This window comes from Polyodon spathula, chromosome 7, assembly GCF_017654505.1.
Source record: "Polyodon spathula isolate WHYD16114869_AA chromosome 7, ASM1765450v1, whole genome shotgun sequence".
NCBI lineage: Eukaryota > Metazoa > Chordata > Actinopteri > Acipenseriformes > Polyodontidae > Polyodon > Polyodon spathula.
Window position 1 is genome coordinate 2,485,827 of NC_054540.1, and position 14,860 is coordinate 2,500,686.

Consider the following 14,860-nt stretch of genomic DNA (forward strand, 5'->3'; position numbering starts at 1 on the left):
ACCATACTGCTTGCTATTTCTTTAATTCATTTATTCATTCATGCATGTCCTTGGTGATTGCTGTTAAATCTTTAAGAATTTGACACTAAACCCTAACCATGTTGTTGATGTAGAATCAGTGAGACCCTTTAACTAGGAACCAGGTGAGCACTGATGGACCGAATGGCTTTCATTCATTTGTATATCTTCTTATATTCCCAGGTTGGTATAATACTGTTTAATGTAATCTCTTTGCAAATCCTTATTCATTGTTAATTGGTGTTGTGTGTGTGTGTCTTCCCTCAAGGTGCTGTGAGTATGGCTTTGTCCGCAGAAGAGAAGGTCCAGGTGGTCAATAACCTAATCACACAGGCTCCTCCTGGAGAATTTATTGATGTTTTCAATGACTTGCGTGTTTTACTGAACAATGATGACCTCATGCGAGAACAAATAGCAATATCCTTTGTGAAGTACAACCTGGAGTCCTTTACTCCGGTTTCAATCCCTGGGCACGGACAGGTTTTGGTAACCTGCCATGGAGATCTAGGGCAAGGACGTTTTCTAGATCCCAGCAGAAATATTTCCTTTAAGTTTGACCACTTGCTGAAAGAAGCTACCGATCCTCAACTACACGATGTCGACAGCAAGGCGGAGCCCTGGAGGGCTGCCATGGAAACGGCCTTGAAGTGGTACACCGCTCAACATTTCAGCACGGGCGTCTGCACCGTGTACGAGAAAACCATCCACAACCAGCAGATCATCATTGGCTGCATGGAGGCCCACCAATACAACCCTTCCAATTTCTGTAATGGATCCTGGAAAGCAGAGTGGAAATTCACTGTCTCGTCTCCCATTACACAGCTGACAGGCACCGTCAAGGTCCAGGGCCATTATTTCGAGGACGCATCTGTTCACATGTCCACGGTCAAGGAGGTGGAAGAGACACTCTACCTGACTGACCCAGTGCAAGGGGCCAAAGAGTTTGTGAGCATCGTGGAGAGAGCAGAGGCAGAACTTCACAAGACCCTGATGGAAGACTATGCTTCTCTGTCTGATACTGCACTCAAGGCTCTACGACGGGCCCTGCCAATCACACGCACCAAATTGGACTGGGATAAAATGGGCAGCTACAAAGTTATACCAGCACCTTCCAATTAAAATACCTTTACAAGAGTATGTTTGGCTTGGTGTCTTCATAAAGGGAACATGTGAGCCGCTTGCACACATTTTAAGCCTTTGCACAACAAGGATTATAGGCGACATCCAAGTAATACGCCATCAATTTTGCAGTTTTCCCACTAACATTTTGTATAGTTACTACTGCACATTAACTATATGGTTTGCCATGTTTTTTTTATTTGCTTTATCATACCTCTTTTGTCTTTACAATGCATATCTATGCTTTACCATGCTTTCACTGTTCTTCACTAACTGCTTTTTATATCGTAAACCATTAAAATGATTTAGTATTTTTCTAAACAATTGCTTTTGTTTTGCAGACCACGGGAGTCCAATGCATGGGTTGGGGTGGGGGGGGGGGATATTATAAAAAAGAACATAAAATCAAAAAAATAATAAATGAAAAAATGTAAATTACGACAAAGACAATAATCATAAATAATGATAAGGGGTGACGTGGAAGGAGCAAAGATAAATATATAGTATCTAGTGCGGATGCAGTACTTTCAAATGTTGTTGTCCTGCTTATAAAGAAGAAAGCACACAACCAATAAATAAATATGAAGGCACAAGTAAAACAAATGAAATGTTGAACTCAAAGATGAGTACATTGCTTGCATATATTGAGATATGATAAACAGCGGCACAGTACAGAGCTCTTCATGGGTGCACAACTTCACACTGTGAGACAGCATTTGTTTCTCAAGAGACACAGGAGCTTTATGTAACACATTTGTACAAAATGTAAAACCAAAACTGGCCCAGATGCATCTGAAACAGCAAATAGTAAAAAAAAAATCTAACAAATTCAATGACAACGTTTCGACTCTGTCAGTGTCTTCAGTCGAGAAGAAAGCACTGTTGTGAATTGCAGGCCTCTTTCGGTATCTGATTCTGGAGTGAGAGTAACAGGCCAGTGGGATTTCACAGCTTCATGGCAACGAGTTATTCTTTATTGCAGTTCCCTTTAGGGTGGATTGGCTTGATGCAACTCCACATTTATAAAAGTTTCTCATCGTAAAAGTATAGAAAAGTGTAATAAAGCATAGTGAAAGCATGGTAAAGCATAGATAAGCATTGTAAATCACAGAGAGGTATAGTAAAGCATATTTAAAAACATGGCAAACCATGGTAAACTATGTGTAGTTTATCCATGGTAAAAGCATGGGAAAATGCAAAATAAACTGTATACAAATCTACTGTGATAAAACTTTATAAAGGTGTAACATGGTGGAGGCTGGGAGCAACCCGATAGATATCCAACTGATTATCTATTCAAACAGTTGTTTTTTTTCATAGAAGAGGGTATTGGGCATGGGGGGCAGGCTAGCAATGCCACTGATTTGTATGTACTGCATGTACTGAATTTAAATGGAACTTAGTTGGTCCAGGTCCAGGCTATTCCACTGCTGGCAGTGGACGGGAGTTCCTAGGGGGTGATGCACAATTGGCCGAGCGCCGCCTTGAGTGGGGAGGGCTTAGGTCTGCCAGTGTGTCCTCGGGTCACCGCGCACCAGTGACCCCTGTAGACTGACCGGGTACCTGTGGGCCCACCTACAGGAAACCCAGAGCTGCGTGGTCCTCCGATGCTGTAGCTCTGAGGTGGCTGCATGGCAGGCCTGCAGAGTGAAATGAAGCGGACGGCTGATGACACATGTTTTTGGAGGACGCGTGTCTTCGTCTCACCCAAGACAGCGTGGGGGTTGCAGTGGTGAGCCAGGCTTAAAATTGGGCATTTCAAATTGGGGAGAAAATGGGGTAAAAAACAATTGGCAATTCCAAATTTAAAAAAAAATGGAACTATGCTTAATTCATTGTAATTATGTGTAAGTAACCATGTATTTACTATGTAAATACACAGTAATTAGAGTCTCTTGGTGTAAAGTGTTACCCATCAGTTATTGTGAGAAGGCTCATGTGTCTGATAATATGTGTGATGGGAGAGGAAACATGCTTTGGTAATGAAGAGGTTTGTGTCAGGAGGAATGAACACCGTGACTGTGCTTTCCCATGCTGGCTGAGAGGAACATTGTGGGCTGATACAATACAGAGTATCACAACAAGCGCTTATTATCACAACAGCGCTTTGCTGCTATGGTGTTTCCCTATCATTGTTATGGGTATTGATGCTGCACTGTACTGTGTTCCCATTGTGGGTGTCCACTGATGCAGCTTCGGTATGCCTGGGTACAGGATGGTTTGGCTTTGCAATGTTAAGTGCATTGCTCTGCATTACATTTTTTACTTGTACCATTTTTGATAAATATAAATAACGTATGAAAAAACAACCACATGGACTGTACAAACTTTAATAAGGGAAGGGACAGGGAAATTCATATTTTTTTATGATGGCTGAAAAGGTGTGGGCGTGGCAATCCTTCCTCCCAAAGCAAAGTTAAAAACGTACATACAGTGCTATTGTAACGTTCAGTGCTGTGTGATGCACTGCCATTGCGGTTTCTGCCCCCTGTCGGTGAGATGAGATGAGGTTAAAAGCTCTAAAAGCCCACGAATCCAGATGGGCCCGACTCTTTTGCATTGTGGTTCAGACGCTCACTTGCAGTCTGTAGGGTCACTGATTCGGGCCCTGCCTCTGCCCTGTTACATTGGTGCCCGTGACCCAAATCTCATAGCTTGGCTGCAGCCAATCACTGAGGTTAAAGGGGGGGAAGACAGTAACGGGCAGTGTTGTGTAACACACTGCCATTACAGATTGTCGTCTCCTGTTAGTGAGATGAGGTAAAAAACACAAAAACACAGAATGCAGGCAAGTCTGTCTCTTCTGCATTGTGGTTAAGGTGCTTTCTTGCTGGTTAGCACCCAGCCTCTGCCCTAGCCAAGAAAGGTAACAGCAACACAATAAAACATATTACAATACAAACATAGACATACAAAAATAAAATACTTTAAAAACACAGACAAGTCATATTCAGTACAATAAACAATCTGTTAGTGACAATCAATTAGTGACAGATGTAATCAACTACTTAAACAAGCACAACTCTCATTTAGATAATCATGCAGCTTACTCTTAAACTGTACTAAAGTTATTCAGGACTGCAACTTAAGTTTAGATTGTAATTCATTCCAAGACCAAGAAGCAAAACAGGCAAGTGATCTTTCAGCCTCTGTGCGCACTTCAGGAACCGTGAAATAAAAAAATGAGTGTGAACTAATACTGTACTTACTACAAGAGACTGTAAAGTATTCATTTATATATGGAGGTAATTTACAAAGAATAGCCTTATATAACAGAATATACCAGTGCTTCAACCTTCGCAAAGCCAAGGAGGTCCAGCCAGCCAAGCCATATAACACACAATGATGAGTACTGTAACTTGAATTCATAATCTATCACAATGATGAGTACTGTAACTTGAATTCATAATCTATCACAATGATGAGTACTGTAACTTGAATTCGTAGTACATCACAATGATGAGTACTGTAACTTGAATTAGTAATGTATCTCAAGGATCCATTTTGCTTAATGTTAAGGGTGATGCAAGCCTATAGAATGTGTCACCATAATCAATTTGTGGTAGATGTGGAAATAAATTTTATTTATTTTTTTAAGATGGTATGGGCCTTGAAATCAGGATTACTATCCAGCCAAATACCCAGATACTCATAGCTGACAACTAACTTGCACATTTTCGATTGCGCTGTACAATGTCCTAAGCATAGTGTTACATATCAGCTGGTCTAGAATCTATGCAACTCATATAAAAGCAAATATTAAATAAAATAAGTACAAAACCTATGCAAAGCAAACATAAAGATATTAAAATAGAACTTAATAGACTTCAAGAATTAGCGCAGTTTATTAAACAAAAATGTTTTTTGTTTTTTTCTGAATCAAATTATCTCTGAGGTGAGGCAGAGTTCAGCTGGAAGAGCATTTCTAGATCCTTTTATATATATATATATATATATATATATATATATATATATATATATATATATATATATATATATTACGGGATATATGCCCTGAGTACTAATATTTAATAATACTAATATTTTGTTAGAATGAAGGTTTCAGAAGATTCCAAAACTCCAAGGATATCAAGCACAGGACAAAGACTGCTCTGTTCTTAAGAGTGAGATATAGAATTTCAGTTTACACAGGGAAAGCACCGAGCATGATTCAATTTTAAAATTATTATCTACAGCGGCCTGCTTAAACATTTGCACTGTTAAATTATATGACTGGGAAGGGGTGCTAATGCCAATAAAAGAATAGGAATGTACATCCGATGCAGAAAGAATGCATAAAACAATATCTCTGGAGTCTCGTAATCCACTTTAACGGTCTAATGAACAGAGCGTTTGTGTGCAAGAGAAATCACATGCTGATCTGGACCTACATCTACAAATGAACTTGGCACCAATGCAACACTTAAATAAAACAAACTTTCAAAAAGTCTGTAAAGAGTAATTAATACTTCACCCAGACTCATCATAATGAATCACGAGTAAGCTTTTTTTATGTCACCAACATGAATGTATCCCAAATCGCTGCTTATATTCAGCATTACACATTTCTTCTTGCTTCTGTTTGTTATGTACCGTAGGTCTCACATGTGCAACTGTGAAAGAAAGACATGTTACAGCTAACATGTTTTTTATCTGGTACCATACCAGGTTAAAAAAATATCACAGCTGTTTTAACTAATGTTGCTTAGAACCACTTTTTAAGGCATTTTTCCTGTTACAGCCTGATGACTTTGTAAAACTCAGAAGTTCAAAGGACACCTGTGAGCTCTATAGAGCTTTTCTCTAAGTACAGCTGGTACACCAAAGTGGAACTGTAAACCCTTTCCTTACATCCACATGGGCAGAGTGTTGATGGGAGAAATGATAATGGTAAAGAGGTGTAACCCAAGACCTCTCAGTAATGCATGTTATACACAGAGCGCATGCTATACACAGAGTGCGTGCTATACACAGAGTGCATGCTATACACAGAGCGCGTGCTATACACAGAGCGCGTGTTATACACAGAGTGCGTGTTATACATGTTATACACAGAGCACATGCTATACACAGAGTGCATGCTATACACAGAGCGCGTGCTATACACAGAGTGCGTGTTATACATGTTATACACAGAGCACATGCTATACACAGAGCGCATATTATACACAGAGCGCATGCTATACACAGAGTGCATGCTATACACAGAGTGCATGCTATACACAGAGTGCATGCTATACACAGAGTGCGTGTTATACATGTTATACACAGAGCGCATGTTATACACAGAGCGCATGCTATACACAGAGTGCATGCTATACACAGAGTGCATGCTATACACAGAGCGCGTGCTATACACAGAGTGCGTGTTATACATGTTATACACAGAGCACATGCTATACACAGAGCGCATATTATACACAGAGCGCATGCTATACACAGAGTGCATGCTATACACAGAGTGCATGTTATACATGTTATACACAGAGCGCATGTTATACACAGAGCGCATGTTATACACAGAGCGCATGCTATACACAGAGCGCGTGCTATACACAGAGCGCGTGCTATACACAGAGCGCATGCTATACACAGAGCGCATGCTATACACAGAGTGCATGCTATACACAGAGTGCATGTTATACACAGAGTGCATGTTATACACAGAGCGCATGCTATACACAGAGCGCATGTTATACACAGAGCATGCTATACACAGAGTGCATGCTATACACAGAGCGCATGCTATACACAGAGTGCATGTTATACACAGAGCGCATGTTATACACAGAGCGCATGTTATACACAGAGCGCATGTTATACACAGAGCGCATGCTATACACAGAGCGCATGCTATACACAGAGCGCATGCTATACACAGAGCGCATGCTATACACAGAGCGCGTGCTATACACAGAGCGCATGCTATACACAGAGCGCATGCTATACACAGAGTGCATGCTATACACAGAGTGCATGTTATACACAGAGCGCATGCTATACACAGAGCGCATGTTATACACAGAGCGCATGTTATACACAGAGTGCATGCTATACACAGAGTGCATGCTATACACAGAGCGCATGTTATACACAGAGTGCATGCTATACACAGAGTGCATGCTATACACAGAGCGCATGTTATACACAGAGCGCATGTTATACACAGAGCGCATGCTATACACAGAGCGCGTGCTATACACAGAGCACATGCTATACACAGAGCGCGTGTTATACACAGAGCGCATGCTATACACAGAGTGCATGCTATACACAGAGTGCATGTTATACATGTTATACACAGAGCGCATGTTATACACAGAGCGCGTGCTATACACAGAGCACATGCTATACACAGAGCGCGTGTTACACACAGAGCGCATGCTATACACAGAGTGCATGCTATATACAGAGTGCATGTTATACATGTTATACACAGAGTGCACGCTATACACAGAGTGTATGTTATATTTTAATAATCACTGGACGTTCAGAGAATCTCGTTGCCTTAACGCTATTACAAGTTGTTTCACACATTAAAATGCAAATGAGTTCTACTGTGCAGACCACAGAGGCAGTTTGGGAATGATATGTCAACCCATCACTTCTGCAAGCAAGTATTGAAATGTATAATTAGTGTTGAATTAATATGTTTCTATACATTTTAAATAAGAATCATGTTATCTTTGTTTGACATGAAGAATCATCCACAGAATGTTTAATAGCTCAAGGGATGTAGCATGCCAGATATGGAGCGGAATGTGCACAGGACTGTGTGTATTCTCAGAATGCAGAAACCATGTCGATTAACACATGCCCAACCTGATATGTGCTACCTGTACTGTAGATCTGCTTGGCTGAGAACCAAACTGGCTGAATTAATCATCAATACATCTGGCATCTGCTACATTTTTAGCAGTAATATACACAGTAGATATGAGAGGGGACCATGTCATGATTTATTAAATGTAAATGTGGTGGTTAGCGCTGCTGCCTCACAGCGGCAGGGTCCTGGGTTCGATTCCTGCCTAGTGGTCTGTCTGTGTGGAGTTTGTGTCTTACTCTTATGTTCTCCCCGTGTCTGCGTGGGTTTTCCCTGGGTACTCTGGTTTCCTCCCACAGTCCAAAGACATGCTGTTCAGGTTGATTGGTCATTCTAAATTGCCTATTTGTGTGTGTGGTGCCCTGCGATGGACTGGCATCCCATCCAGGGAGTAGTCCTGCCTTGCACCCTATGTCTGTTGGGTTAGGCCCTGTAAAGGATTAAGCAGTTAATGATAATGGATGGAATTAGTTCAGATATACACGTTAAGTACATTGCAACTATGGATACTAACATTGTAATTATGCATAAGCACATGTATTTACTATGTAACTACTATGTAAATGTACAGTAATTAGATGCAGTGTAAAGTGTTACTCAAAGTTATTTTGTGGCCATGACTTTTGTAGGGCATCCCAAATGAAGTTTATTTTTGATAGTGAGGCCAATGAGTAGGATGACCAGATGTCCCGGTTTGACTGGGACTGTCACCTATTCTCACCAATTGTCCTGGTGTCCAAAGATTTTTCCCCAAAACTTAAAAATGTCCTGGTTTGTAAGATAGCCCATCTGGCCCAGACATCATTTCTTCTTCATCCTAGTGTTAATCCCGCATCGGCAGGGTCCGCTTGTCGGCACGCCCGTCTGGCGTGGTCATAGGTGTCTTCCTGGGTAACATTCACTTTCCTCATGTCTTCAGTGATCCGATCCATCCACAGATGGATGCGGGCTGTCCGTGCCACCGTGTGCTCGTCACTTCTCATCAGATGTCCATACCATCGCAGTCTTCCTTCTCGCGTCTTCTCCGTTATTGGTGCCACTCCCATGCGTCGACAGACATCGTCATTGAGAACGTGGTCAAATCTTGTCAGGCCGAGACACCACCGGATTATCCTCATTTCCATGACATGGAGGGCCTGCTCGTGCCTAGAATTTGCTGGCCAGCATTCCGATCGATACAGGGTGACAGGGCGGACAACGGTTTTGTAAACTTTGGCCTTGAGTCGAATTGGCATCTGGCGATCGCAGAGAATGCCAGTGACCTGTCGCCACTTCATCCACGCCGCGTTCACTTGGGCCCTGGCATGTGGGAGGCTGTCGTCGTCGCTGCTGATGATGGAGCCGAGGTATTTAAACTGTGTCACTTTCTTGAGATCTTTACCACTGATGCTGATAGTTCCATCAGTTTGGTTGGTAACGGTAATTTGAGCACTCCATGACGTCACCTTTACATTTACAGATAGGCACCGTGGTGCTGGTTGCCTAAATCAGTGGGACTGCGCCTTCGTCGGTGATTTGGTTGAAGAGGCTCACGAGAATGTCGGCTCCTCGATGGCCGAGGATCTTCCACACTTCGGCTGGGATATTGTCGGGTCCAGTCGCCTTGCCATTCCTCATCTTCTTGATGGCAGCTTCAACTTCCGCGGTGGTGATAAGCGGGACGGGTCCAAGGATGGGGTCGGCGCCTTGAATTGGTGGGTGGGGAAATTCTTCATTGCAGATCCTCGAGAAGTAGTTGCTCCAACACCGAAGGATAGCGGGCAGGTCTTGCAGGACCTGGTGGTCGTCGTCCTTGACTTGCCTTACTTGGCCGATATCCTGCGTTGAGCGATGGTGTGCGTTGGCCAGGCGGTAGATCTTATTCACTCCCTCAGGCGTGTCCAATTCTTCATACAGCCGGTCACAATGCGCGATCTTCACCACAGCCACTGCCCGCTTCGCTGCCGACTTGAGGGTCTTGTAATGTTGGTAGTCCACGTCTTTGCGAGTTTGGAGCCACATCTTGAACACCATCTTCTTCTTCTTGAACACTCTCTGCACTTCTTTGTTCCACCACCATATTTGCTTGTCGATAAACCTCTTCCCAGGCTTCGTCTTCCCAAGGGTGTCGCTCACCACTCCATGGATCTGACTAGCCACATCGTCCCAAATGGCCTCCGCCGGCTGGTCGAGGTCCACGTCAATCTTACCAAGGCTGGTCGCTGATCCTCTTTGCAGCCGTTGTTCGCATTCTCCGCTTCTGCCCAAGGTCAAGTCGGATGTCCATGACAAGGAGGAGGTGCTGAGGGGCGATGTTGTCCGACGGGATCACCTTCACGTTGGTCTCCAACTTGAGGTCTCAACGCCGGAGTAGCCAAAAGTCAATTTGGGCTGCTTGCCCGCCATTTGTGTAGGTGATCAAGTGCGCCGGTCTCTTCTTAAAAAAGGTGTTGGCCGCAAAGAGGTCGTGCGCCTCCGTACAATACAGGATGCGGCTGCCATCGTTGTTGTGAGCATCGAAGCCTTGGCCTCCATGGCACTGTGCGTAGCTGTTCCTCGCCGATCCGACATGGCCGTTGAGGTCACCTCCAATCACCAGGTGTTCGCCGGGCTCGAATGATCGTAGATGGGTGTCAAGGCTTTCCCAAAATTTGTCCTTCTCATCGTCAGGGCAGTTGGTCTGCGGGGCATAGCACGAGACGACTCAGAGGACCACTGCGCCTGAGTCAATCTTGAGGGACATGAGCTGGTCCAATACATGGCTGACTTCAACGACGCTGTCCCGGAGCCTCTCGCTGACCACCACGCCAACACCGTTTTGAGTCGGCCACTCGCCATTGTAAAATAACTTAAACCCTTTGCCAATTTCTCTAGCCTTCGCACCTTTCCACTTCGTTTCTTGGATGCACGCGATGTCGATGTGGTGGATCTTGAGGGTGTCGGCTAATTTGCGGCTTCGTCCAGTCATCCTACCGATGTTGATGGTGCCGAATCGTAATCGTAATCGTAATTGGACTTGCTTCTTTAACCTGCCTTGTCCATGGGAGGGTAGCTCTTGCCAATTTCTCATGCTGTTCAGACGAGGACAACGCGCGTCGCTTACGGGGGACGCCCTAGCAGTTTGAACCAAATCTTGAGCTGACAATGCCATTAGATGCGACTGAGAATACTCCAACCAACGCGTCGCTCCGCCTGCCATCAGAGACCTTCACCGTTAGTTCCAACAAGTCATTGTATCCAGCCGGCACCTCGAGGAGGTGGTGATAGGATTTTGCCTGCCACCCCAGACATCGCTCATTTTCAGATATTGTTCCAGAATTAAAACCATGCAAAATGCTAGAAATGGAAGACAAAAATAGTGGCCATGAAAGTGGCCATGAATTGGAAAGGGAAGGTGCAGTGGCTGTGCAGCAGTCACAGATTGTTAGTTTAATTTGAAAACAGTAATAGTGATACCATTCTTCATTCTAGTGATTTCATTCAAATAAATATTCTTTAAAAAAAAAAAAAAAAAAAAACATTGTTCTGAACTTTGGAAATCTAGGCATCCTTCCAATGGGCCTTAAGAGCTTAGTTAGACTCCCACCAGACACTATGACATAGCCCTGATGTTTTCTGCACTGACAGCCTCAGTGTACATCAGTATTGTTCTGCGAGGGAGCTGAATGGCTCAGGGTGTGCTTTGATTGACATGTAGTAACTGGTGCTGTAATTCATACAGGCACAGCACAAGCATGCTTTTAAAAAGAACATTCATGTAGGACTCAATCTCCACAGCATCACTGTCATTCCACACTCTGCTGCATTCTGATTGGTCGTCCATAAACAGATGAACTGGGTCCACTCACCAGGGGGCAAATGAGCATTGTAAGAGTATCATAAGAGCTTCATAAGAGAGCATCGTAAGAGCATCGCAAGAGCATCGTAAGAGCAACGTAAGAGCATTGTAAGAGAACAACGTAAGAGCATCGTAAAAGAGCATCGTAAGAGCATCTTTAGAGCATCTTAAGCGCAACGTAAGAGAATTGTAAGAGCAATGTGACAAATCAACTTGAGACAAACAAACATCATAAGAGCATCGTAAGAGCAACGTAAGAGCAATGTAAGAGCAATGAAAGAGCATTGTAAGAGCATCACAATAGAATCGTCAGAGCAACGTAAAAGCGTTGTAAGAGCATTGTAAGAATATCGTAAGAGCATCGCAAGAACATCGTAAGAGCATCGTAAGAGCAACGTAAGAGCTACGAGTCAAATCAACTTGAGACAAACGAACATCGTAAGAGCATCATAAGAGCAACATAAGAGCATCGTAAGAGCAATGTATCAAATCTGATGTATCTCCCGAACACCGTCATTAGCCCAATAGTTTGTGAATAGTTTGTGGTTTCACAAGTGGTCTGGGGTAATCGTGAGAAGAGATGCGACTCATGAAAGTACATAAATGCATTGCGAGAACACCCTCTTTTGCTGTAACTCGCAGTATGGCTGCGATTCACAGAATTGTGGAACTTAATCGTTGCAGACACCGCATACACAGCAGATTAGGAAGAATTAATGTCAACAGAAGAACAAACTTAAACCTGTCAGATATACTTAGTGACAGAAAAATCATTAGAAGACACCTGCTTCCATGGCATGCAACACAGGCAGAATTTTGTGACAGTCACAGGACAGTCACAATTCATTTAATTGTAAACATCCCTGACGTTATAGGGGCAATTGATGGTTCACAAATTCCCATAATAACCCAGTGGATAGACAAACCTCTGTACATCTGCAGAAAAGGCTACTCAGCGATAAATGTCCAAGTTATATGCAGTCATGAGGGTGTCATCGCAGACACTGGCAAAGTGGCCTGGGGGTACCCACGATGCTTTCATATAGTCCAATTCTGCGATATCTTTAGGCTATATGGCTAGTGGAGCCATAATTACAAATAATGGCAACTACTTACATGAAGTGCCTCTAAGTACAATGTAATTACACTGTAATGAAACAATGATTACACATAAAAATTACAAATTGTGAAATGTTGGTGCTGGGGTCTATTAAACAAAATTAAACAAAATGATGGTGGATTGAAATACTGCTATCCTTTATATCATTAAATAGGACCCAGCTGGAGTTGTGCTAATTTGAAAAGTCAGAATTGCACTAAAGAGACGCTTGTTAGATGTGATCATTTTGTGTTTTATGTCTTGGTGCCCCTCTGCTAAGCCTCTGATTAGACCCCACTGTCTGAAATGCAGCTCTTCCCAAGGCGCATAGTTTAAATATTTCCTATGGGAGGAGCCCTGTGTTTTTTTGAGTATATTTATCCTCAAAGTAACCTGCACCTTGCATCCCTGGAGTCTGCAATGAGAACATGGCACTCACTGCAGGAATCCCGAGCTTGCCATGACTTGAAGGTAGCAGGTACGAAAGTGATAGCACTGTTTTTGAGGAGACAGCTTACTGTCAAGACATGCCACACTATTGTTCTGACGCCTAGCTCAGGGTAGATTACAATACGATGCTTATGAGACACAGTGATTCCCATGGCTCACCTTTTTAATGAACTCTATATTTCTATCAAAGGCTTAACACAGGATAACATCTTTCAAGGACTTATTTTACTCAAACTAATGTAACTGTACAGTCAGTAATACAATATAATCAGATCCTATTCCCTTTTCTTATGTACTGTTTTGTGAACAGCATAATCTATCTAATGCACTTGATTGAAAGCAGACACTGTTTATCCAGTTGCTATATTAATAGAGTTCCCAATCAGCTACAGGCCAAAGTATTGTTAGAAACAACCAACCACAAAAAGTTATTCGTTTTTGACAGAACAGATCTTTAACATTTGAAAAAGATATGAAGGTACAGTCCAAGTGATGTCAACCAGTGTTGTAATGTCTAATAGTGCGGCCCGTGGCCGTCGCATGTTTCGACATGTATCAAACACATTAGAATGCCCATTGAGACAAGCTTCACCGGGAGATTCATTGTTCTTTAGCCAGTGCTTTTCCTAAAACCAATCTCTTAGTGTTTGTTACTGTCAGAAGCAAGCCGTTTAGCTTTGTGACCCAGATAACCTACAAACCCTGAAGCTGTCAGTCCTGTTCTCATGCACATGTTGTCAGGATACACTAGTGGGCTGTGCAGACAGGCATGTACAGTCTGAGAGCAGGGGCTATTTCACTCAACTGATGTGAGGCCTTGAAATGTGTCCACCGCATAACTTCATATATCGAGCTAGGTTCTAAATTACCTATATATATACTAATGCACTGCATCAGAAACTCTGTCTGACTCAATCACTGAATGCACTTGTGCAATGAAAAACATTAGTTTGAAAGCTACCCTGCCTGTCAGCCTCTGCATCTTAATTACTGTACATGAGGAACTGGGGGTCACCTGGGTCAGTCTCCTGAGTTATGAGTGGTTACTTCCGCTAGGGTCTTTCGCTGGCTGCCCACTTACTGTATGCTGCTGAGGAAGGACAGCTCTTGACAGAGGCTGACTCAGAAACTTCAAGAGGGATATGGGATAGTATTATGAAAGCAATGCACACACCAATATAACACTTGCTGATGGTATATTACTATCCACATGCATTAGTACTGGGCAATATAATATACAGCAGTTAGGCACAGTATACTTAAAAGATGATAAAACTTTCCCAATTTACTGTGGTAAAACTTGTAAAAGAGATTCAGTAAGCGTTTAATCCAGCAGGTGCTGGTGCATTGCTAGAATACTCCATAGATATAGAATGCTGGTTCAGGCTGTGTTTACAAGAATCCTAGGCTGTTTCAATTGAATCCCTTGTCATGCCAGCCTGCTGTTTGTGTCTCTGAAATAGCGATTGTGGTTCACAAAGGTGTAACCTGAAGCAGCTGCTAAGAGTTCTGACACAGTGCTACTGGTAGTGTG

The 14,860-nt window shown here is 42.9% G+C and overlaps 1 protein-coding gene across 1 annotated transcript; it reads left to right on the forward strand.

The window, feature by feature from the left end:
* The first annotated feature begins 297 nt into the window (after nucleotides 1-297).
* On the forward strand, nucleotides 298-1,137 carry LOC121318988 (F-actin-capping protein subunit alpha-2-like). The gene has a single exon (XM_041256226.1). It carries the CDS (start codon nucleotides 298-300, stop codon nucleotides 1,135-1,137), a length of 840 nt encoding a protein of 279 aa, XP_041112160.1.
* Nucleotides 1,138-14,860: the final 13,723 nt, after the last annotated feature.